This window comes from Macrobrachium nipponense, chromosome 9, assembly GCF_015104395.2.
Source record: "Macrobrachium nipponense isolate FS-2020 chromosome 9, ASM1510439v2, whole genome shotgun sequence".
NCBI lineage: Eukaryota > Metazoa > Arthropoda > Malacostraca > Decapoda > Palaemonidae > Macrobrachium > Macrobrachium nipponense.
In genome coordinates this window covers 58,380,097-58,405,866 of record NC_061110.1, presented here as the reverse complement: position 1 = coordinate 58,405,866, position 25,770 = coordinate 58,380,097, and the positions used below count along the sequence as shown (strand labels likewise).

The 25,770-nt window shown below is 49.0% G+C and overlaps 1 protein-coding gene across 4 annotated transcripts in view; it reads left to right on the top strand.

Moving 5' to 3' along the window:
• The window catches only part of LOC135217863 (ubiquitin carboxyl-terminal hydrolase calypso-like), a 351,282-nt gene that overhangs the window by 16,454 nt on the left and 309,058 nt on the right, over nt 1–25,770 (top strand). For all 4 annotated transcript variants that reach the window (XM_064253884.1, XM_064253885.1, XM_064253882.1 and 1 more), the window contains exons 2-3: nt 11,982–12,096; nt 18,063–18,162. In XM_064253884.1, the coding sequence (XP_064109954.1) occupies nt 11,982–12,096; nt 18,063–18,162 (215 nt within the window). The remainder of the gene's footprint in view (nt 1–11,981; nt 12,097–18,062; nt 18,163–25,770) is intronic.

Genomic DNA, 25,770 nt, shown 5'->3' with positions numbered 1-25,770 from the left:
CGGGCTGACGTGACGGTCTCTGACCGGCCACGCGCTGAGGCGAGTAAAGGGGTCCCTCGCCTGCGGCCGTCGGTACCAAGCCTAAGCTGGTTACCCGCGGCTCGACGCGCCGGTCTCACCGCGACAGCGAGCCTAGCAGGTCACCTGATCGCCGCTCCACAGGGGACCCGGGGGCGGTAGGGGGACAGCAGTCAGCTCCTCTGCACACAGATCGGGGCCGCTGTATCTCGGTCCAGCCGTTTCCCTGGGAAACGGCTCGACTAGGCCTGCAAAGTGGCGAATCCGCCTGCAGCCCTCCAAGCCCCGCTGTTTCTGCCAGCGGCGAAAGAGGGCGTCATGTCTTCCTCTCCTGTTCCTGCAACTTCCTCGGTTTGCACCAGGAAGAGCGATGCGCAGCGCGGGTGATCGTGAGGGGCTATACCCTGCACGATTTCCCTTCACGACGCCGTAAGACCAGGTACGATCTTCGGACCGACCAGGACGTACGCGCAAGTGGCAGGAGGAATCCGAGAGGGGTCTATCGAGTTCGCCCTCCTTAAGGGGGAGGTTTTCTTCGGAATGCTCTTGTTTCGAGGCTTCACGGTCCTACTCTGCAAGGTGCTATGACTTTCATCCGAGATCCAGAGAAACCTTGTCGAGGTTATGGCGCTGATTCGTCAGCGCAAACGACCTCGGGGAGGATTGCCCGCTGCCTACCAGCAGAGCCACGTCGCCTGCTCGAGTCGTTTTGGGGCCCCCGAGAGGGAACCCAAACCGACGGTGGGTCTGCGCGATCGGAGCTTGCCCATTTTTCTTTTTTTTTGTTATTTTATTATTTTTTTTTTTTCTTTTTATTTAAATTTTTTTTTTTTTTTTCGATTCTGTCTTGAACCAGTCCTCTCGTCTCCGCAAAAGGCTCTCTCAGTTCTGGCCGGTCGATCAAGCTACTTCCACCTCCTCTACTGCGACAGCGGCGTTTCACGTGTCTTCAACACCGTATTTAAATACTTCCTTTCGGTCCTCCTGAGGTTTCGACCTCGCGAGGACTTGAATGAGTCGGAGGACGGTATCGGCTCTCCTCCTGTCATGTGTCCGATCATAGCCCCACCCAGACGACGTTCACATGGCGGCAGACCCTTACCTACAGTGAGCGTTCGTAACCCTCCGCGGGAAAACGTTTTTCCTTCCTGACGATAACGTTTTCCCAGACTCCTGAGAGGGCCTATCGCCAGCAAAGGCGATGGCTGCTCCTACTCCTTCTCCACTGCTAGTTCCACTGGGAAGCGAGTGAGTTAATCCAGTTCCCTCCCCCCATTTCCTCTCTCGGCCATTACGGCTCGAGGGAAAGGGGATGGGATCCTACAGAGATTTCTCTGTAGGATCTCCCGTTGGGGACTGCGCTACAACCACGGGGGGACCTTCGGGTTCCTACCTGACTAAGCCCCAGTCATTGAGGAAGGATCCTCCCCCATTCTCGATTTCTTAACGGGAATCGCGAAGGACCACCAGCAGATATCGTTTGAACGAATTCGTTGGGGGTTTTCGCAGACTGCTTAGAATTCTACGGAATTTTTCTGCGCATTCAGAGTGTTCGAGTTTTTTACGATTCCCAAACCTAGGCGAGACCACGGTCCAAAGTGACGGACGAGGATATCCCCGATATGGTTACACTATAATTGGAACCTTTTCCGCCTATGCTCGGCTTCCTGGAATTTTCTAGGCATTGGGAATAAGACTGCTGCTGAAAGAAGACTATCTCACAGTAGTGGACCAACCTGGAATAGAGAATAACGGAACGGGATATATACCCAGTTTGGTTGACTATCGTCTTAGTATTCTGTTCACCATTGCAGCTTTCCTTCGAGGAAGACTTCTCCTTCCCTGTCTCTTTGATAGAGAACCGAAGGTGGTCGATCTCGAATCCTTATTTTGTTTTCTTAAGGAAAGAATTAGATGAGATCGTTGTTCAGATCCTACCAATATACTACGTTATTAAAACCTCCCGCGACATGATTCTACTAAGCGTTGAATTGATCCGAGGGGTAGGCCTATCCTAGTTAATCTATGGATTTGCGACTTAGACGGAAGTATTCTAATGAACTGGAACTCGGGTTTGCCTGCAACTCCCAGGAAGTTTTCAGTTTCAATTTTATATACTTATGGTTTTTGTCCATGACAACACCATTTCAACTTTTATATTTACACCGAAATTCGTTTCGCCAAATTAATTTGCTCGAGCATATCTTTTATGCTCGGTGGTTCTCGCCAAACGCATTCCTATCGTGGAATAATGGATTACCTGGCAACGTCAGGATGACGAGTCAGCGAGAGCTCAGGCTCGCTACTGCGTATTGAACTCCACTGATAATCATCGCTCATATCACTGGCGCCTCCGAGGATGCACGCTCGTTATGTCTCCTCTCCCCTGCTTTCTTTGACTACCGAACCATATCTCTGCCCAACAATCATGGACTTAGGTCTCTGATTAACGGGGATTCCGCGCAATAATTTGAAGGACCATCTACTGCTGTGACCGCTAGATTCCACCGCCTTCGACCTTGAGGCTTAATTCCATCGCCTTCGACATTGCGAGAATTTTCAACCAGAGGATATCTCTTGGACTCTTTTCATCGTTCTGTTTACCCGACGGTAACATAAGTCGTAACAAGCTCTCCCGCTCATCGCACTGCGGATATGCGAATGATTTTTGCAGACATCATAGTTTGTCTTCAAATATCTCGTATCGTAGGTGTACAATTGTTCATTGTTCAACCCGAATTAACAGATGTGTTAGAAGACATCGCCTTTACTCTCCGACCTACAGCTCTACTTCCAAATGTTCAGCCCATGAGAAGCAGTTCTTCAAGGCGGCTTTCCCCTGTGTTTTCATTCTGAAGAACGCCCGCGCTTCATTAGCACTTACGACTTCTCCACCGGACAGCAATGGAAAATAGCGGTTGCGTTTTCAGTCCTTTGTTAAGCACAGGTTATGACTCTTGAGACTCCTTCTCTCGATTTGTCTGGAAGACGTAGGTTGTCATTCAATATCTACCTTCGTCTTCAAACGGACAATAGTGTTGTTTTCTTCTCCTTGCTGAGATTCAACAACTATGAGATTTTTTTGGTTGTCCTTCAAGAGGACCTCGGTCTCTAGAAGGCATTGACTTTCGCCTGTTGGCACATGCCTTAAGCGAAATCATTCACCTCGGCTGTCCGGCATTGGGACACAACAATACATTATTTTGTTTGGTCTCTCCGCATAACCCTTAAAGGCGAAGGTCACGTGACTTACTCGGATGCTTGGACAACTTGCCTCCTACCGAGACGCAGTCAGTCTGGCCACCGTCAGAGCCCCGAGTCAGTTAACGAACTACGCTGTTGACTTAGTTCGTTTGTTACAGACGCAATCATTACTTTTCATTTTATAGCTTGTCACAGTACCCATACCATCGACACCCACCATGGAGTGTCGGTGTCCTATCCACGACCGAGAACTTCGCTGCAATGGGGATAGGGATGCGGATACTTCGTGCAAACGGACAGACCAGTATGGGTCTGGCACATCACCGAAGTAGAGAAGAGGGATGGTCATGCGACTATGCCCTTCTTTTCCTCTGAGGAAACTGCATGACTTCTCCCTGCGAAGTCAAGCATCCATGTGGATGGGGATCCTGACGCTCGATTTCGTTTGCGTACAGAACTTCCGTAGCGAAGACTCAGAACCCTTCGTCCCTGACGGATTGGTTCGAGTCGTCACAATCCCCTCCCTAATGGACGTTCAACCGCATTCGATGCGAGAGAATGCTGCCTTGTCCCGCAAGAACTTCTCCCGTTGCGCAGGTACTGAAAGGCAGGGTCTGTCCAACCAGACCCACATGCCCCTCCTTCTACCTTTCGGGATATTTCCCACAGGTCCCTTGGATCTTTTTCTTTGGGACCCGTGGGTGGCTGCTCAACACGTTGTGTAGCGAACCCCGACCCTCGCAGGCTGAACAGACATCGAGTCCTGGTGTGACCGTAAGAATGGATGAGTGAATGAGGTGTACCTGGCTCCTCTTCCCATCTTTTTCTTCCCCTCTAACCTGTGGTTAGAGGACACGGTCGTCACACTGCTGGTAAGGACAAGGTATGCGTGGAGGCTACTCACAGAGCCCCTCCTATCCCTTTCACTAGGATATGGGAGCGTATATCCCCCACTATTCCTCAACAAGGGGAGGAAAGTGGATGCCCACTTGAGAACAAACCCATAAACTTTCTGTTGCGTCTTGCAAACAGGACCAGTTCTTGCTTGCTGTATACGAAGAGATACACGCTTGCCTCCTCTCTTAGTCTCGGCCGCGAGGGCTGACCATTGATCCTGGGCGGTGCACAACCCCGATCAAATTCCGACAGAGGCTTGGATCCCTCCCTCGCTCTTTAACGACCAGGAGGCATTCCAGGGATGGACGAACACCATCTGTTTCATCAAAAGACTCAGATTTCCCTCCCACCAAGAGTGAGTCTTCTATTGTTTACAGGACCGATGGTTTTGTAATTACGTATCGACAAATGACAATTTGTCAAATTGCATTTTTCCTAACTATACAAACCTGAGGTCGCTTTACATATAGTCCCTCCTCCTCATGCCACCCCTCACTCTGCGTATTTTGCTGGGCCAAAGGCAAAAGTGGATTTGTTTACCTACCGCGCGACTGTCGGACAAGCGTTAACTACCGTTCTCCCCTTGTTCGAAGCTTTACTACCGTTCCAGCTGCCCGCTAGCTACGTCCTATTGTTAAAGGACCTCAGGTTTGTATAGTTTGGAAAATGCATTTTTCGCGACCAAATTGTCATTTTGTTCCGCTACGTTATACAAACCCTCGGTCCTTTAACAATAGGAGTAGCTAGCGGCAGCTGAACGGTCGTAAACCTTCGAACAAGGGGAGAACGGTGTTAACTGCTTTGCTGACAGTGCGCTCGCCGCGCGCCTGGGCAGGTGAAGAACCACCTTTTGCTTTCGGCCTTAGCCGGTGTGTGGAGAACGTGTTCGTCATCGGTCTCTTCTGCCTGCTTCATTGTTGTATGCTTCGTTTATATTGTTTTTTCACTACTGGTTTGTTTGGTTTGAAAAGTGCAATTTGTAAGTACCTCTGTTTTCATTTTTCATTGATTAAATAACTTAATGGGTTTAGAAATGGAGCTATCGACGTAGATGCGGGGTTTCCGCTCTTATTCCTGACGTTGAATCCTCATAATATGTTCTCGGTGCTGAGGGCGGGAGCGCGCTTGTGCGAGCCCCGTTTATTTCTGTATGAAAGTGACGCAAGAGCATATTCTTTTTCATTTTTCATGATAATTATTTGTAGTATGGATCAGTATTTCCGCTCTTACCACCCAACCGGGAATTGAGCCTTCCCTTTATTATATTGTGTAGAAGTGAATCGCAAGTGCATTATTCTGTTTTCACTTTATATATTATTTCATTGCATTCAACATTCATTATTGGATTGGTTCCCGCTCATAACCGGGAATAATCTTTTTATTGCGCTCGGGGATGCAGAGGGCCTTTTGCTCTTAGTGCCGTACGTTATTGGTGTAAGGTGCAGTGGTGTATGCTGTGCGGGGGCGGGGGAAGCGACGGCCTGCCAAGAAGTCCGTCGGAAGAGCTCTCCCACGACTCCCTTGGTAACCGATTCTTTGTCTTTTTTCCTACCCCCCTCCCCCCGCGCTCATCTCCCACGAATGGCACCTCCCCTTCGAGAGGGGAGGAGTAATCCTGGTCCTTCTCCTCGTCCGAAGCGTGGAGGAGGGCTCCGCAGTGCCCCGACTTACAATTTTTTGGGGTCTCTCCCGTTCGTTCGGGGTTGGGGCTAGCGCCCCCCCCCCACCCCCCCCCCCCCCCCGCGCGCGCAAGGGTACCACCCCTCCCACTAATCTCAACGTCTTGTCCTCCGGGAGCTGACAAAGACGAAGAGGAAGTGTTTCGTCGTCGTCTTCTTCGTCGTCTGCTGCTGGCCTCTTCCCCTTACGATCTTCTAAGGCTACCAAGCAGAAGAAGAAGCTGGCCTCCCCCCCCCTAAAGAGGCATAGTTCGGAACTTCTAAGGGCCCGTCCCACTCTGGTGGGACGGGGGGGGTCTTCTGCTGGTCCATCCTACTAAACTACTTCGTGAACAGAGGCCCGTCGACTGGGACCAGAGGGTACCCGTCTACCACCGGTACTTCCTCGCCTGGGTGCTAGCGGCGCTGCCGCTACGCAGGTTTCCGGCTCGGTCCTCCGTTCGCGAGAGATTCCGCAGTATACGATCTCCCGCGGGAAACGTGCAGCCAAAGTCCTGGCGCCAGAGTTTGCTCGGCACCAAAGACCGCAGGGCACGGAGCAGAATGCTGGTGGAGAGCTGCTCCTTCGGAACTTCTCTAAGGGCTCCGTCCCCTCCCGTGGGACGTGGGGGTTCTTCTGCCTCTTTCCGGGAACAGGGCCCATCTCCCCTCCCAAGGAAGGAAGACTTGGTAAACCAGAGGGGTACTGGCTACCACCATGCGTTACTTTTTCTCAGCCTGGTGTTAGCGAGCGCTAGCCGCTACGCCAGTTTCCGGCTCGGTCGTCTCGTTCATAGAAAGGTTCCAGTATACATCTCCCGACGGGAGACGTATAGGTCAAAGTTTTGGTGGCGCCAGAGTTTGCTCGGCGCCCAGGACTGCGGCACGGAGCAGAATCTGGTGAGAGCTGCTCAGGTGACCTCTCGCCAGCCCAGTGGCTACTCTCGCAGGCGACAGCTGTTAACCCTGTAACGTGACTGTCTCTTCTGACTCAGCCACGGGCTGAAGCTCAGGAAGAGTCCCCCCCTCGCGTCATTGGCGCCAGCCCTCGGCTGGTACCACGGTATGGACGCGCCGCGAGGACCACGCACCGGTCTCACCGCGACATGGTCTCTACAGGTCCTCCTGACCGCCGATCCCACAGGGGCTCGGGCGATAGAGGGCCAGCGGGCAGCTCCTCTGCACCGAGATCGGGGCCGCTGTTCTTGCTCCAGCCATTTTTTCCCTGGAAACGGCTCGACTAGGCCTGCAAGTTGCGATCGCCTGCAGCCCTCCAAGCCCGCTGTTCGGCCAGCGAGCGAAAGAGGAGCGTCCATGTCTTCCTCTCCTGTCCTGCAACTCCTTTGGTTTGCACAGGAAATCCCGTCAAGACGCCATAAGTACCAGGTGCTATCTTCGACCGACCAGAACGTACGCGCACGTGGCCAGGAGGAATCCGAGAGGGGGTCTATCGCAGTTCCCCCTCCTTAAGGGGGAGGTTCTCGGAATATTCTATTGTTCGAGGGCTTGACGGTCCCTACTACTCTGCAAGATGCTGTGACTTCCCGGTCCAGAGGAATTGTACTGATGTTATTGCCGCTTTATTCTCAGCACACGACCTCGTGGAAACATCGTCTCCACTCCCACCATCAGAGCCCGCGTCACGGCTCAAGTCGTCCTGAAAGCCCAAAGAAGGGAACACCAGACTGGACGGTGGGACTTGCCGCGATCGGACTTCTGACTCTGTTTCTGATCAGTAGAGCCTCTTGTCTCCGGACAAGATGGTTTTGCTCAGTCCTGGTGGCCGTCGAACAAGGCTATTCCACCTCCTCTACTGCGACAGCGGCGTTTTCTACAGAGTATTGCAAGCGCTTCCCTTCCCCCCCCCGCTCGGATCCTCCTGAAGGTTTCGACCTTGATGAGGACTGGAATGATCAGAGGACGGTATCGGCTCTCTCCTGTCAGGTGGTCGCTCACAGCCCCCACCAGACGGGCGTTGACAGTGGCGGCAGATCCCTTACCACAAGTGCGAGTTCGTACCCCTCCTCGGGGGGAGGGTGGGGAAACGTTTTTCTGACAATAACGTTTTTTGTTTCATGCAACTTACCTGAACAGATTATATATAGCTGTATTGTCTGAAGTCTGACAGAATTTCAAACTCGCGGCACCGCAGTGGCGGGCCAGGTGAGTAGTACCCGATTTCCCCCCGGCCGCTGGGAGCGGATATCAGGAACCATTCCCATTTTCTCTTATTCATATTTTTTCTGTTCGCCGGTCGGTAAAACCACTGTTTTTTTTATACATGCAATACTTCCCCGGCAGATCTATACTTAGCTATACACTCTTTCTTCCGTCGTCCTACAGAATTTCAAAACGCGCGCAACACGCTCGGTAGGTCATAGGTGATCTACCATTCCCGCCGCTGGGTGGCGGATCCCCGACCATTCCGAAATCCCGTTTCTGAGCCAGTTTTCTCTGTCGCTGAGGGGCCAGGCAACATACTGTTTTTGTCTCTCCTGATTGGATTCTGCTCATTTGGCCGAGAATTGGTTGACTCATTTGGTGATACTCCCTTGTTTATTCTCGGATTGGCATACCGCTTATTTTGGACTGGGATTAGGACTTGGATTTGGTTTTTTTTCTAGTAAGATGGCTGAAGGTTTAAGTAACCCAACCCATCCATCCTGTATCTGGGTATTCAGATGGATTCAGTGGCTTTTTCGAGCTTTTCCGTCCCAGGGGATGTCAGGCAATGTTTTGACAAAGTGGACAGCCTTACTAAGGAGGATTCGTGTCGGGTGAGGAATGATGAGCCTGGCTGGGGACCATTTTCCCTCGCTGGAGAGTTTGTTTCCCTGGGGGACTGCACCTCCGAAACCGCTACATTTTTTCTCAAGGAAAGTTTGGAAAGAAAACAAAATTCTGGATATGAGACTTAAAAATTTCAAGAGAGTGTAAAACATCCACTTAAAATGGTGGCTATATCCAGTGAAGTTGTCGCGGGCGTGTCTCGTAGCTTCAGTAGCCCCGACCTAGGTGTTGTTCTCGACGCGTCCACCACGGGGTGGGGAGCAACATTAGGGTGGGGAAGAATTGTCAGGCACCTGGAGAGGGGAACAGGTGCTGGCACATAATAAACTTAAAGGAAATGGCAAGCCATCTTTTTAGCTCTCCAGTTTTTTCCAAGAAAAAGATCTCTCAATCGAATAGTCCAGTCCAACTCCGACAACAACCACAGCTCTGGCGTCCTTGAAGAAGCAGGGAGGACACAGTCTCGGTCCCTTTTTGCCCTGTCAAGGAGATCTTGCTGTGGGCAAGGCAACTGGACGTCACGATCCTTACAAGTTTTGTAGTCAGGAGTAAGAAAATCCTGGCGAGATCTTCCTCAGCATACGAGGTCAACTTCTGCCAACTGAGTGGACGTCGGCATCAGGGATATGCCAAGAGCTGTGGGGTTATGGGACGTCGCGCTATGGACATCTTTGCGAGCGTCCAGAACGAAAGAGGCTTCCACTGTAACTGCTCCCAGTCCTCGACCCAGCGGCAGTGGCGATAGCACCACTTATCCTGGGATGACGGGGATGGACCTGTACGCCTTTTCCCGTTCAGATCCTATGGGAAGTCATGAGAAAGTTGCTTTGCCGTCGGAAGGGACGAGAATGACTTTGATCGCCCCCGTTCTGGCCGGCGAGAGCTTGGTTCACGGAGAGGTCATGGCCTTCGTAGTAGAACTTCCCGGGACGCTTCATGTAAGGTCAGATTCTCAACAGCCCTATAGCCACGTTCGAGAGGTACCACAGAAACCCTCTCCGCTCTGAGTCTGTTGCATTCAGCTATCACCAAAGTTGGCCAGTAGCGAGAGCTTTTTTCTAGGTCAGTGGCAAAGCTATCGCCAGTGCAAGAAAAGTGTTCAATATCCAATGCAGTGTAACCAATCGCAGTGGGCAGTCTTCAGGTGAGTTGGTGCAAGAAGAACGGCATTTTCCTCCACCACACCTCTGTGAGCCAGTTGCTGACTTCCTTTATATCTTGAGGAAGGGATCTAAAAACTTGCAGTACTCTACAATCAAGGGGTATGGAGTGTTGCTTTAAGTTGTCTTTAGGCACCGAAGCCCCTGGACTTGGCGGACAACAGAGCCTTCACGATCTCTTGAGATCTTTTGAAACACCACGTCAACAACCCAGTTTGCCGTCTTGGACTTGGATGTAGTTCTAAAGTTTCTCTGTCCAGTCCATTCGAACCTGGCATACGGCTTCCCTGAAGATGATTTTACGTAGAAAAAAGCTATCTTCCTGACTGCTTCTGGCGACGGCAAAGAGAGTCAGCGAGGTGCAAGCGATTAGCAAATACGTGGGCTTTAAAGGTTATAACGCGGTTTGTTCCTTGAGCCCAACGTTCCTGGCAAAAAATGACAATCCGTCCAACCCTTGGCCTAGGACCTTCGAAATTAAAGGGATGGCCGAAATCGTTGGGCACGAGCCAGAGAGAGTTCTGTGCCCTGTCAGGGCTCTAAAATTCTACCTAAAGAAGACTAAGGATTGTAGAGGTCTTTCGGATAACTTGTGGTGTTCAGTAAGGAAGCCAAATTTACCAATGTCGAAGAATGCTTTGGCTTTTTTCTTGAGGGACACCATCAAGGAAGCGCATTCATCCTGTCAAGACATGATATGAAAATGTTGAAGGTGAATGCGCATGAAGTGAGGGCTATTTCTACGTCGGTAGCCTTCCAAAAGAACATGGCACTTAAGGACATCTTGAATGCCACATATTGGCGTAGTAATTCAGTGTTTGCCTCTCACTACCTTCGGGAGGTGAGGACTACATACGAGAACTGTTGCTCTTTGGGCCCATATGTCGCAGCAGACACTATATGTATTGGGTACAGAGAGTAGCACTCTTCCTATCATTTAGGAAATAATATGTTAGTTTGGACTTTTTAATTTTATTTCTTTTTATTTTTTATTTTTAGTTTATTATGCTTATTTAGGTGTTTAGTTTATTGTGGTCTTGGGTAGGCCGCCTTAGGCGGACTTCCCTCCATTAGCCTTGGTTATACGAAGTTTAACCAGATAGGCTAGGTCAGGTGGTAATGTTTTTGCTTCGACCTCATAATAGGGTAAAATGTTTTTGTCACATTGTGGTCACGTATCCGTTGACAAATCATCTGGAGCGCACCAGCTACATAGGTCACGTCCTCGCTGGCACCTCCAGTGAAGCATTAACAGCATTCGGTGTCTAATCAACACCTATATGATCTGTCACATTGTGGTCACGCTCCCCGTGACAGTTCATTAGAGCGCACCAGCTACACAGGTCACGTCATTGCTGGCACCGCTAGGAATGCATTACCCAAAAAATTGGAGGTCTATAATGTAGGATCTAGTTGTTTTGTGGTCACGCCCCCGTTGACAGATCCTCTAGAACTCAACAGCATTGCAGGTCACTACCTTGCTGGAGTCTCTAGTAAAGCAGAAGTAGACTTGGGTGACGGTACTCACGAAGTCAGTTATGCTAACAGGTAAGGAACCAAGATATCAATCATGTAAATGGAATTGTTTCCCAAAATACAAGTCTGTCTCCCCCTTCCTCCAAAGGTGGGATTCAGCTATATATATATCTGGCAGGTAAGGTTCATGAACAAAATGATATTGTTATGATACAATAAAGTTTGTTCATACTTACCTGGCAGATATATATATATAATCAAAGTGCCCACCCACCTCCCCTCAGGAGACAGTGGCACTAGAAATATCTGACAGAAAATGGGAATGGTTCCTGACGCCCACCTCCCAGTGGCGGGAATGGGTACTACCACCTGGCCGACCACTGCGTGTGCCGGGAGTTTTGAAATTCTGTCGGACTTCGGAGAATACAGATATATATATATCTGCCAGGTAAGTATGAACAAACTTTATTGTATCATAACAATATCATTTTTCTGTTGGTGAAGAGAAATGTGATACCACCATTTAACCTTTGCAGGGTCCCCCACTTTCTCACCTGCTGATTATTAACTAGTTACCAGGTACCAGGTTTCAACAAATTTGACAGGGGGTCTTCCTGTTTGTATTTTTAAGAAAACTGCAATTTATCAAAAATTACTTATACATATTTGTAAGTTTACTTAAAAGTTATTAGGCCACAGAAAGGTGATTATTTTAAAAAATAAGTCATGTAATATTAAAAGTGAAAGTGACTAGTTTTTAATTAATATCAACTTTCAGGGCTCTTTACACTACTACTGGAGGATATGGGAGTGCGGGGCGTTCAAGTTGAAGAAATTTATGATCTTCAGAAATCCTTTGAAGGCAAAGTTTATGGGTTTATATTCCTTTTCAGGTAAATCTTAGTAAAGTTCAACAATAAGTATTATTGTAATGATATATATTGTGCATTCATTCTTATGAATATTGCATAGCAAACTTTAACAAAATAGAATTCTTGTGACAAAATTGGGAAAAATAGTCTAGTTACAGAATAATGTATATCCTTTTATGTTAATCTTGTGCAGTAACATTTTTATTTAAGACATTTTGGAGTGATTAATTTTAAGTTTCACATAAGGGACTTACCAAACAATTACACTAGCTGTACGCTTTCTTACCTGGCAGTCGAAAATTCAAATTCCTGGCGGCGGTAGCAGCACTGCCATCGTTTGTGTAGGTGATACAGATCCAGCCCACTGTCGGGAATACCTGGTATTGCTGAGCTTTAGACTTCAGTTTCTTTTCTGCCGGCCACGGGGTAACACCGGTGGTTTGTTGTTGCAGTCGACTTTCGTCGCCCTTGTGGATTTTTTCTTTTTGGTGATGTACAATTTCTTGGTTGGCTTTTTTGCTTCATCAGTTAGCTGCCTAGTCATTAACAAGTTATTATGAAGATGCCTGATGCTAGTTCTTCTTCAGTTAGGTTTTGCAGCAGTGGGTGCAAAACTAGATTAGCTAAACTATGTTACGATCTGCACTCCAAATGTATTAATGTAGGGGTCAGTGCTGTATTAAGGAATTAACTTGTGATGAGTGCCGTAGTTTAGATGAACAAGGTTGGAAGACTTTTCAAGCCCATTTGGATAAAATGGACAAAGATAGGAGAAGGAAACAGCGCTTAGAGCGTGTAGTAAAAGTAGAGTAGAGACAACTTCCGTGCCTTTAGAGGCGAGCAAACCGTCACTATCTTCTCCACTTTTATCTAATATTTCTCTTTTTGATAGCCCTCCAACTTCAGTACCATTTACTCCAGACCAGGTATCCCATGTTTCCGATCCCAACGCCATTTCCATGTTAGAGGTGCGTTCGTAAAGAGTCAAGCAATAAGGTCAGTGTTAGGCCAAGTCTCAGTGTTGTGTCCGAGGAGGTGGCTGTCCGTTCCCCCTGTTCTCCTAGACGAAGGTCACTGTCATACTCCCCAGCTCCCGGGAGAAGACATACCGGAGGTCGAAGGGAGACTGGGCGAGTTTGCCCACGGTCAGTCGCCAACTCCGTCGACGTAGTCGACTCGCGAGTGCCCAGGAAACGCCGCTGGAAAGGCGTAGATATCAGTGACATGCAGTTGTCGTCCGACTCAGAAGTACAGTCGCCCAGCGTACGAGAGGGATGTCGCCGCCTGTTAAGAGCGCTTGCGCGCTTGCGAGACTGACTTGCCTCATTGTGTATCGGTAGGAGTTTCGATTCATTTGCCTCATTCGTCTCGAGCTGTTTCGACTCGTTCGCCTCCTTCACCTCGAGCTGCTTTGACTCGTTCGCCTCATACGTCTCATGTTGTTTCGACTCCCAGTCGTTTGTTTTCGAAGAAGAACCGTACGACAGCCACGACTCCGGTCCAGATTTTCGGGGAGGATCGTCAGTCCTTTTCGGATAGCGTATCTTCGGACGGAGTCAGACATTCAGGTGCGTTACATTCGCACACTAGTGAGACTGACTCGCATCGTTGGATTCGTTGTGTGCAGTGGTACCGTTTTTTCTACATAAAGACAAGTGAAGAATTTCATTATTCAGTGCCGTAGCCTGTGGTCGGAAAAGCCATAAGGAGTTGCCAGATGTCACCAGAAAGCCACACTTATAGATGAAATTCCTCAAAACGGCAACCCTGGTTGTGTGTCGATAAGAATTTCGACTCATTCGCCTCATTAGTCTCGAGCTGTTTCGACTCGCTCTCCTCATACGTCTCGTGTGGTTTTCAACTCCCAGTCGTTCGTTTTCGAAGAAGAGCCACGACTTCGGCTTCACCCAAGGATGATTCGAAGGCCAAACCCTTGCTAGAGGATTCTGCTTTGGACCCATTTAATATCAGCTTCAAGAATTGATGGTCTTTTTGTAGAAGACAACGAGCCAGACGGAAGAGGAAGACTGGGTGTCAGCCGACATTTCGGAAGAGGAAACCCAAGACCAGGATTCAATGACCTCTTCTGCTTATTCTAGTCTGTTAAGGTTCCTGTTGCAGACGTATCCGGACTTTGTTTTTTGAATCAGCTCCGCCTTTCCCCTCCGTCGATGTTTGGAAGGATAGGAGATCAACGCCTTCAGGATTACCGAAACCAGTCCTCGAAGAAAGCACTGAAAGAAGAGAAGAGGGGCTTGCTAAGAGAGGGAGTCAGGCAAGGCTTCGTTTGCCTTCCCTTAGTCAAAGTTGCAAATAAAAACTACAGGTTTTATGCGACAGGAGAAGTTCCTTCTTTGAGAGTTTCTGCCTCCTCCCAAGGAGACTTCTCCGGCCTTGTGGACTCTCACTTACTCTGCTCACTGTGGCTAAGGCGACTAAGAATAGTGTCTTCCTGGTTAAGTCTCTCATGGTTGACAATTTCAATGGTTCGAATTGCGGACCGTTGAGCCACCTTAAACTACATCCAATTCCATTCCACTTCTTCATGCTTGGAATCTTGGAGGAACTAAAGACGAATGTCGAGGCCTCTTTGCTTGGAAACTGATGTAACTTCTTGGTGTCCCTCAGAAATAACAAATTCCGTAATCTCTGTTATAGATGACCTAAAACTCTCCACTGGGATTGGTAGAGCTTGGCAGAAGAGCTTCTTCTGCAGCTAGCAATAGCTTCTGACGCCCTTCGCGGAAACCCTTTTGCTCTGAACAGGTTCCTGACAGTCTGAATCCTGTCAGGGCCAGAGTGGACAACCCTTGGTGATATCGGTTGAAATGGGGTTATCTGAGAAACTATTGATTTTGTGGAAGTAGTCTGGGGAAATCCACCAGCAGATTGAGAAGGTCCGGGAACCACTCTTTCCTGGGCCAGAATGGCGCTACTAGAGTCATTGTCACATTCTGGTGTGATTGAAGCTTGTTTAAGACCTCTCTTATCATCCCGAAGGGAGGTTAAGCGTAAACGTCCAGTCCTGTCCAATCTAGCAGCATCGCATCTGTTCTCCACGCTAGTGGTTCTGGAATCGGAGAACAGAAAATGGGAAGGCGATTGTTCCTCGATGTGGTGAACAGATCTATCGATGGCCTTCCCCAAAGCTTCCAGAGGTCCTGACACACACTCTGTTCAGAGTCTTTTCTGTTGGTAACACCTGATTTGCCCGACTCAGTTTGTTTGCAATCACGTTCATTCTCCCTTATGCAATCTTGGAAGAAGGGTGATCCTCTTCTCGTTCGTCCAGGTGAGGAGATCTTCAGCTATCTTGCTGAGAGAGAACGAGTGGGTCCCTCCGTGCTTCCGCACATATGACAATACTGTGGTGTTGGCTGAGTAGTCTGCTATGTTTCCTCCGGTGAATAAAGGTCAAACGCTTGCACTCCTAAAGGATGGCCTTCAATTCCTTCCTATTGTTGTGCAAGGTCTTTCTCATTCTGTCCACAGACCTGATACTCTCTTGGCTCCTAGGAGGGCTCCCCATCCACTGGCTGAGGCATCTGAGAAGAATGGCAGGTCGGGGTTCGACACGACTAGGGAAATTCCTTCTTGTAATCTTTCCCTCGAGAGCCTTCAACGAAGATCTACTGTTATCTCTTCCATCAGGGGGGAAAACTAGTGAGTCCGACTGTGTCTTCCGGGACCAATTTGTTTTCAAGAAGATCTGAAGCGGCCTCATATGTAGGCGTCCTGACTTAACAAACTCTCCAGTGAAGCCAGGGTCCTGACTAGGCTCATCCATTCGAGAGCTGATCAGGATGGGCGAACCAGAAACTGTTGGACTGGCGACAGGCAGGATTCTATCTTCTTCAGGGAGAGAAAAACCCGAAAAGCTAGAGAGAATCCTTTGAGTAGGAATCAATTGGGACTTCTCAGTGGTTTTTAAGATACCCAATTGTTGTGTCAAAGTAAGCGTCTTCTCCAAGTCCTTCATACACGGACGACTGGATCCAGGCTCGCAGGAGCCAGTCGCCTAAGTAAACAGGCGGTGTTGATCCTCATCAAGGGCAGGCTATTTTCCCCCAGAGGTAGCGAGAATCTGAGTAAATACTTGATGTGTGTAGGACAGACCGAAGCAGAGGGCTCTGGACTGGAAGACTCCTCTTGAAGACGAATCTCAGGAACTTTCTGGAGTTCTGATGAATGGGGGCATGGAAGTATGCATTCTTCAGGTCGAGAGATACCATCCAGTCGCCCGGTTGGATGGCTGACATTACTGATCGACTGGTTTCCATTCGGAATTTCATCTTCCAGACGAGGATGTTCAAAGCGCTTACGTCCAAAACAGGTCTCCATCCCCTGATACCTTTCAGACTACAAAAAGCCGGTTATAAAACCCTGGGGAGTTCGTGTCTGTTACCTCCTATATGACCTCTTGGCTGATGAGCTCTTCTACGTCTTTGGCTAAAGCCAAAGCTCTTATTGATCCCGTAGAGTATGCTGTCAAACAGACAGGTGTATTGGATAGTGGTGGATCTGGTGAAAGGGATCACATATCTCTCTCGAAGCACCTGTATGACCCGCTGGTCTGCTCCTCTTCCACCCCAATTCCTCCCAGTAGCTGTGGAGTTTTGCCCCCACGGGTGGGTGAAGGACCTTTCGATCATTTATCTGTCGTAAAGAGAGGCCTCTTGGTAGACTTGGAGGTGGTTCGTAGGTTAGTCTTTGTCTCTGCTACCACCTCGACTTACCTCCTCGAAAGGTGTGCTTTTGGAAAGGTGAAGCTTTGGCTACTGTCACCCGAGGTTCCTTAGGTCTTCTCACTGATTGAGACAGATCATCATCTGTGGACTTGTTCTCGAGGTCCGACATTACATGCTTGATGGTTTCTTCTGGAAACAGGTGAGGTTTACTCAGGGGGGAGAACAACAAAGCCGATGTTTGGTTCGTGGTTACTCCTAGAGATGTGAAGGAGCACCACCGTTTTTTCTTCTTGAGTACTCCCATAGTGAATAAGGCAGCCAATTCCACTGAACCGTGTCTCGCTGCCCTGTCTGCACAGGACAACAGATTGAGCCAGTCTGCATGAAAATCCTCATCCAGAGACTGGCAATCTTCAATTTTCTGGCTTACGCTGCAATTGTCCAATCCAGAAAACAGACTTCTTTCACCTTGTATAAGTTCTTCAGGTGTCAGTAGCGGAAATGGTGTTGGGAGAGGAAGCATAGGGGGACCCAGTGTTTACCCTCTACTGTCTCCTCGCCTTGAGTTTGAGGTGTTTTGTATTTATGGGAAGCCTGAGGGTACATGTACCTGAAGTACCCACCAGTTCTTATATCTGGTTAAGGGTATCATATAGTTTTTAGTGTAGGTGATGGTGTTGTGTAGTGTTATATTGCTTTTTGTCAATCATCGGTGAACTTCCATGATTGCAAAAAGTCCCACCATTAGTAGGGACGACCCTGGCCATTACTGCCACATCTCCTACATGTGATGAGAGCACCGACCAGAGACAGGCTCTGCCTGTAGCTGCTCTCTCACAAAGTAAGGTACTGCAGACATTATATATAATGTTGAGCACATGACGTTGTTTTTTGTTCATAAAAGCTGTCCATATACCCACCTTGGCCAGGCAATGTGGAGTCAGCTAGTATAATTGTTTGGTAAGTCACTTATTTGAAAAGTTATATTTTAATGAATGAAAAATAAAAAGGTTTCACATATACTTTACCAAACAATTACATAACCAGAGCCCGCCCTCCTCCCCACAGATGGATGTTGCGGCTCAACGAATTGAAGTCTAAAGCTCAGCAGTACCAGGTATTCCCAATAGTGGGCGGGATCTGTATCACCTACACAAACGATGGCAGTGCTGCTACCAGCCGGCAGGAATTTGAATTTTCGACTGCCAGGTAAGAAAGCGTACAGCTAGTGTAATTGTTTGGTAATTATATGTGAAACCTTATTTTATCATTAAAATATCATTTTGTTCATAATTTCAGGTGGATAGAAGAAAGAAGATCAAGAAGGAAAATTGTTGAAAACACTGACAATTATGTTCGTAATGAAGCCGTAGTAAATAACATGTTCTTTGCACAGCAGGTATGTATAATATTTAATCATCTTGCATTAAGTGGTTGTAATTCAAGATCAAAGGTTGTAAGTAGTACTACTGAGAATTTTTATATACAGCGATCCAGTTTTTGATGGTTGTCTAGTGCTGAAATGCTCTGATTTCCAATTATTGACACTGATAATAGAGTACAGTGGTCCCCATGTATTTGCGGGGGATGCATACCAGACACACCCCCCCCCCCCCCCCCCCCCGCATGAATAGTTAAAACCCGCGAATAGTTGGAATCCCTATAAAAAGGCTGAAAACAGCCTATTTTGTTAGTTGAAACACAAGAAAAACCCACTAAAAATTTTGATACTTGATTTTTTTAATAGTTTTATCACAAAAAGTGCATTTTATGATGAAATTGATAAAAAAACCAGGAATTTGTAGATATTTCTTTTAGAAAAATACCGTGAATAATGCGGGAAAACGTTCCCGAGAGAAATCTGCGAATGTGTGAGTCCGCGAATCCAGAGAACACGAATACGGGGTTCCACTGTATTGGTGCCGATACAAACCTAAGAGAGGTGCCATTAACCGATTATCAGCACCAAAATCCAGTTATCAGTGCCGATAAGTGCCAAAAATCACTTGATTTTCAGATATCACCAATATTCACTTATCAAGCTGTCGGAATGGAACCCCCACCGTTAACTTAGGGCTGCCTGTATATGTAACTTCCCAAGTACAGTGGTCCCCCTGTATTCGCGGGGGATGCGTACCAGACCCCCCCGTGAATAGTTAGAACCCGCGAATGTTTGGAACCCCTATGAAAATGCTAAAAACAGCCTATTTTGTTAGTTAAAACTCAAGAAAAACCCACTACAAATTTTCATACTTGGTTTTTTTAATAGTTTTATCACAAAAAGTGCATTTTATGATGAAATTCATAAAAAAAACCAGGAATTTGTGGATATTTATCATAGAAAAATACCGCGAATGCGCGAATTTTCCGCGAATAATGCGGGGAAACGTTTCCCAGTGAAATCCGCGAATGTGTGAGTCCACGAATCTGGAGAACGCAAATACGGGGGGTCCACTGTAATTACATTGCTTAAAGATTCACTTGCTAGGAACTTGAAAAATTTGGAATTTGTGGTAGCCCTAGTGTAGATGTAGGTGTAGCTTCTAACATAGTCAATTGTTTTCTGTCGAATCTCGACTGAAGTTCACCTATGAGCAGTCAGCTTGTATTTGATTTTTGTTGACTTTTCCTTCGGGTTTTTGGTAAAGTACTGGTAGCCTAAGGCTTTGTCGTTTTTTTATTTATTTCTCTGTTAGAGACAGATTTGAATTGTTTATGAATAGTATTCTCTTTTCAATATTTCTGACACTAGTGCTGCTAGTGTGAGGTATCCAGTTTGATGAAAGAGAAATATGACTCGCTCATTTGTTCCGATACGAATAGAAACCTTCGGTCCTTTAACAATAGGAATTAACTTACGGCATAGCTGGAATTACGGCCGTTGAATCTTGAACAAGGGGGTTAGGCAGTAACAACCATGGGGCAGGCTAGCCTGCCCGGATGTAAACACTTCACTTTGCTTTCGACCGTGTTTCCGATGAAGACGTATGTTTTGTGAGCTCCAGCTGACTGGTCGTTTGATCTTTTTTCCCGGTGGGATCCTTTTGGTTTATTTTTTGTATTTAAATAGTTATACATATACGGTGCTTGATATTAATACTAAACAAAGGTTTGTCCTTGGTTTTTCATTTAATATACAAACCCACTTTTTGTGATAGCCTTTGTAACCGCCCCTCTACTTGTGTTAAGAGTCAGCGGCTAAGGTATGCTAACATATTATATACATTCTTTCGCCCTTTAACACTGGCTCAGACCTGCATGAGGACGAGATATGTATTTATCGTAAGTGATATTGATCCTGTAATGGGACATGTATCCATCCGGAAATTACGCTTACGCTTGGGAATTAACAAAGGAACGTCAAAAGTTTGTCTGTGTTTTGTTGTTATGGTAATTTCTCTTCTCTTTCTTCCTTTCACTTACTATCGGAAGAAGGTAGAAGGATGGGCGTGCGGTGTTGTGTTTGGGGATCTCCTCTCACTTCGGAGGGTGGCGCCCTTGGATGTGTAAGGAGTATCCTCATTACTTAATCATTTTTTTTTTTCTTATTTTACAGACTAGTGGTGATTGTGTTTTCAGCAGTATTGGTTGGATGCTCTTTGTGGTGGTTATCCTAACCTTAGAATTGTACCTATGACTCGTAGCATGTTGCGTACCGATCCTCGAGTGTGTGTACTGATCCCCTGCTGATAATCATTTTCATTACCACTACTACCTGGGAGTTATGCACTGGACGAAGCTGTCGCGCTTGCCCTGTGAGGTTATTATCTACTCCTGATGGTAGAAGTCTGGCAGAAGGAGAAACCGAAGAGGAAGAGAGCTCGTCAAGTGTCGTCATCCTCTTCTTTGAGATCTTCATTTCTTCATGCCTCCCCCTCTTCAACCTTTAGGCTTTGTCGTAAGAGAAGGTGGTCTCCCCCCCTAAGAAGTCTCGTCACGGGACTTCTAAGGGTCTGTCTCGCTTCGGTGAGACAGTGGGTCTTCCGCTGGTTCTTCTCCCGTTCCTTCGGGAACGGGGCCCGTCTCTTTTTCCTCGGGGTGGGAGGAAGCTGACGGGGACCATGGAGGTACCGGCCACCGCTGGTATCTCCTCTCCCGGTTCCAAAGGTTCCACTTCCGGGCCGGGAACCGTCTCGGCCGCCCACTTGTGAGCATTACCGAATGTACAGTCACCTACGGGTGACCGGCCGGTGCCAGCCAGGTCCAGACTGCGGAGTTCGCCAAATCCCTGTGTCAGGACCCATGGCAACAGACGAAACGGAAGATGGTAGGAGTCGCTCGGGTGACATCTCGCCAGGTACCGTCAGTCGCTCTCGCAGCGATTGTCCGGTGCCCAGGGTTGATGTGGACGTTCCCGCGGGTCCGTGCTCGCGACCGACCAGTCTCGGGGTGGCAGACGCTTCACCTGCCAGGTAGGAGTTCGTAGCCCTCCTTGAGGAAGCGTTCTCTCCACTCCTACTCCCGCAGGTCCCTCCGGACAGGTGCATTTGCGCCGTGTTGCTTCGGCAATTGCCCCAACTCCGTCCTGAATGGAGGACCTGTTGGTTGTCCTGAGGAACTGGTGAAGAGGAAGTCTAGGAAGAAGAGGAAGGTGTCGCCGTCGTCTTCTGCCGCCTCTTCCCCTTCGACTTCTGAGGCTCCCCAGCCGAAGAAGAAGAAGGTAGCCTCCTCCCCCCCTGAGAAGTCTCGCTCAGAGACCTTTAAGGGTCTGTCCCACTCCGGTGGGACAGTTGGGGCTTCCGCTGGTCCTCCTGTTCCTTCGGGAACGGGGCCCGTCTCTCCTTCCGCAAGGAAGATGACGGGGACCGGAGGGGTACCGGCTAACACTGGTACCTCCTCTCCTGGCGCTAGAGGTTCCGCCTCGACGCCAGGTACCGTCTCAGCCTCTTGTTCGCGAGAGGTACCAAGTGTATGGTCACCTGTGGGTGACCGTGCAGCCAAGATCCAGGCAACTGAGTTCGCTCAGCGTCAGGATCTAGGCACGGAGCAGAAGACTGGTGGGAGTCGCCAAGGTGACTCCCACCAGGCCAGCGATCGTGGCGAGTCGCCGGTACCCAGGGTTGATGGGACGGTCACAGACCAGCCGCGGGCTGAGGCAAAGAAGTGGTCCCCTTGGTCGCTTGGACCAGCCGAGCGGCGTGACATGCCATGAGGACAGGCCTTGCTCCCACCGCGACAGTGGACTCTGCCGATCCCCTGACCGCCACTCCCACCGGGACCGGGCGGAGAGGGGGGACCAGCAGCAGCTCTTCTGACGCTCGTGACCATTGCCGCGGTTCTTGGTCCAGCCGCTCGACCAGGCCTGCAGATCAATCGCCACCGCGGGTTGGCATCTGCTGCCCCCCCCAGCATGCCGGTTCTGCCGGTGGGCAGGGGGGAGCGTCAGGCCTACCTCTCCTATCCCTTCAACTTCCTCGGGCTACACTGGGACAGCGTACTCTGGCGGTCCCCTGACCGCCGCTCCCACTGGGACCGGACGGATAGGGGAACCAGCAGCAGCTCTTCTGACGCTCGGGACCGTCGCCGCTGCTCTCGGTCTAGCTGCTCAACCAGTGCAGCCCAATCACCAGCAGCTCTCCTGAAGAGACTGACGCTCCGTTCTTGGTCCAGCATTTCTCCACAGGAAGACCTCTGGTCCAGACCGGCAGCTCGATCATCACCATGGTTGATGATCGCCTACAGTCCTCCCAGCCTACTGGTTCTGCTGGTAGGCAGGGGAGGAGCTCTTGTAACAGCTCCCCTGACATAAGAGACTGACGCTCCATTCCTTGGTCCAACGTTTCTCCACAAGAAGCCGCTGGTCCAGACTTGCAGCTTGATCGCCACCGTGGGTTAGTGATCGCCGGCAGTCCTCCCAGCCTGCTGATTCTGCTAGTAGGCAGGGTAGGAGCATCAGGTCTCCCTCACCTGTCTCTTCAACCTCCTCAGGCTACACTGGGAGGAACGAGGCGAACAGGAGTGACCGTGAGGAATGCAATTCTTACGATCCGGCCTCGAGCCCGGTTCGGTCTTGGGACCAACAGATCATCGCTCAAGTGGCTGGAGGAGATCGTGGGGGGCTGGCGAGGATGAATGACGCTTCCCAGACTCTCGGAGGGACCATCATCGCCGTTCATGTGACAGTCCGTCTGGACCACGCACTCAAGAGACCAGGGTGGGCTCCCCCTTTGGTCCTCTTGAGAGGTTTCGACCTCGACGAGGACTGGGACACGTCGGAGGATGGTATCGGCTCTCTCCTGTCAGGTGCTCGCTCAACCACACCCAGACGACGGTCATGGTGGCGGCAGACGTTTAGCCTACAGTACGAGTTCGTAACCCTCCTCGGGAAAACATTTTCTCCTGACGGTAACGTTTTCCTAGAGCGGCCATCACCACACGGTGATGGCTGCTCGCACTCGCTTCTCCGATTGCTAGTTCCGCTGGAAAGGCGAGCGAGTATCCAATCTTCCTCCCCCATTCACTCTGTCCTTATGGCTATGAAGGGAAGGGGAGGGATCCTGCAGAGCGTTCTCCGTAGGATTCCACGTTGGGGACTGTGTTCCTGGAGGGACCTTCGGGTCCTACTGGACGTAAGTCCCCATCTTTTAGGAAGGATGATGCCCCATCCTCGATTTCTACGGGAATCGGGAGGGAGACCCACCACCCGATGATCGTCTGACGAATTCGGTGGGGGGTGTTTCGCCGAGTGCTTAGAGTTCTTCGGAATTTCTAGCACTCTCCGAGTTCTGGTCTTGTATGATCTGCAAACACTTGGGCGAAACCACGGTCCAGAATGGGCGAGACGAGAATCCCAGATAATTGTTACTACAATAATCGGGAATCTCGCCGAATGCTCGAATTCCTGGAATTTCTAGCGTTCGAGAAAAGCACTGCTGCTGAAGGAAGAATATCTCGGGAAGGGCTCAGCCTGGATGGACCTAACGGTCCGTCGCCTCAGTAGGCGGCCAACCCTGGGATAGAGGAGAACGGGTGGGAACATCCAGTTTGGCTTGAACTATCGTCTACGGTATCCTGTTATCACCATTGAAGTCTTCCTTCGGGGAACACTTCACCTTCACTCTCTTCATTAGAGAATGAAGGGTGTCGGCTTTCCAGTCCTTATTCTTGTTTCCTCGAAGTGGAAGAGAATTTAGGTGGAGGTCTATGTACAGGAACCTACAAATATACTACGTATATTGCCCTCGCGACATGATTCTGTTATCAGTTGAATTGTCCGAGGTGTAGGCACATACCGTAGTTAACTCTACGGGTTGTGACCGAGACGAGTAGTATCTTCTTAATTGAACTGCAACTCGGGACTGCCTGCAAACCTTCCAGGAGTTACCAGTTTCGATTTTGGGATACTTATAGTATTGTTACAACACCACCTCAGTGTTTCATTCACCGAAATCCGTTTCGATTAAATGCAAATTCGAGCGTATTTTTTTGCGCTCGATGGTTCTAGCCAAACATATTCCTTCTGGAATGGATTACCTGGCAACTCAGGATGGAACAAAGGTGAGCGAGAGCTAGCGGAGGCAGCCCAGTACCAGCTGGCTCTCTGAGATAGCACGGTCGGATTATGTCTCTCTCCTCTACAATGATTGACTACCGAACCGGATCTCTGCCCGGCAACCACAGGCTTAGGTCTCTGGTTGGCTGGAATTCTCGCATACGTGAATGACCATCTCTACTGCATCGCCTTGGACATTGCAAGAATTTTTCAGACAGAGATCTATCAAGAGTCTCGAATATCATACTTTCTGTTTTACCGCACCCGGTAACCAGAAGTTCTGTAGCCTAGTCTCCCGCTGCATCGCAACCTGCCGCTGCGATAATGCGGAATGATTTCTTCAGACATATGAGTTTGTCTTCTAAATATATCTCGTATTTGTAGGTGTGCAATTGTTCATTATTCACCCCGAATTGTAGATGTATAACGGAAGACATCGCCTGTTCCCCGCCCTGCCAGCTCTACTTCCAAGTATATAGATGTCCTCCTTGGATAACCTGGGAAGAAGATGATGATGATTCAGCCCATGAGAAGTGGTTCTTCAGACAGTACCTCCCTGTGTTTTTTTTCTTTACTGAAAAGTGCTCCGCTTTCATTGCAACTCCAACTTCTCACCGAACAGCAATGAAGTAGCGGTTTGAGTCGTTTTTCATCCTTTGTAAATCACAGGGATTAAACCGTCCTTCGCGTGTTGGTGTCATCGGCGGGACTTTTTTAAGTTCAGAATCTTGAGAGTTACTTCTCTCGATTCGGCTGTGAAGACGTAGGTCTGCATTCACCTACCGCCTTCATCTTCAACGGCACATAGTGTTGTTTCTCCTTAGCTGAGATTCAACTACTATGAGAACTTCTGTCTTGCCATCAGGGACCTCGGTCTCTAGAAGGCAATTGACTTTTGCCTGTTGGGCACATGCCTTGAGAGAATCATCATCTCGCCTTCCGGCATCGGTGGCAACAGATAGACGATTTGTATGGTCTCTCGGCATAACCCTTCAAAAGGCGAGGGTCACGTGACTACGCCTCGGATGCTTGGACAGCTCGCCTCACACAACTAAACGCAGTCAGTTGAAGCCTCCAAGACCATTACGAGCTACTCTGTGGACTTAGTTCGGTTGTTCCAGATCAATCATTACTCCATCCTACTAGCTTGTCCGGTACCCATGACCATCGACACCCATCATGGAGCGTCGGTGCGCTATCCACCGCGGAGACGAAGAGACTTCGCCGCAGTGGGATACGAGACCGCGAGACACTTCGCTGCAGTAGGATACGAGACCGCAAGACACTTCGCTGCAGATGGATATACCAGTATGGGTACTGGACATCACTCCGAAGAGTATGTCGGACAGGAAGATGGATAGGTCATCGCGATCATATCCTTCTTTCCCTCCGGGACTGCCCACAGGTCCTTGGAACCTCATTTCCCTGGACCAGTGGTGGGATGTGACTCTCCTCCTTAGGAATTTGACTCAAAGACCCTTCGAGCCACATCCGAGAGTCGTCAGACAGGGATCT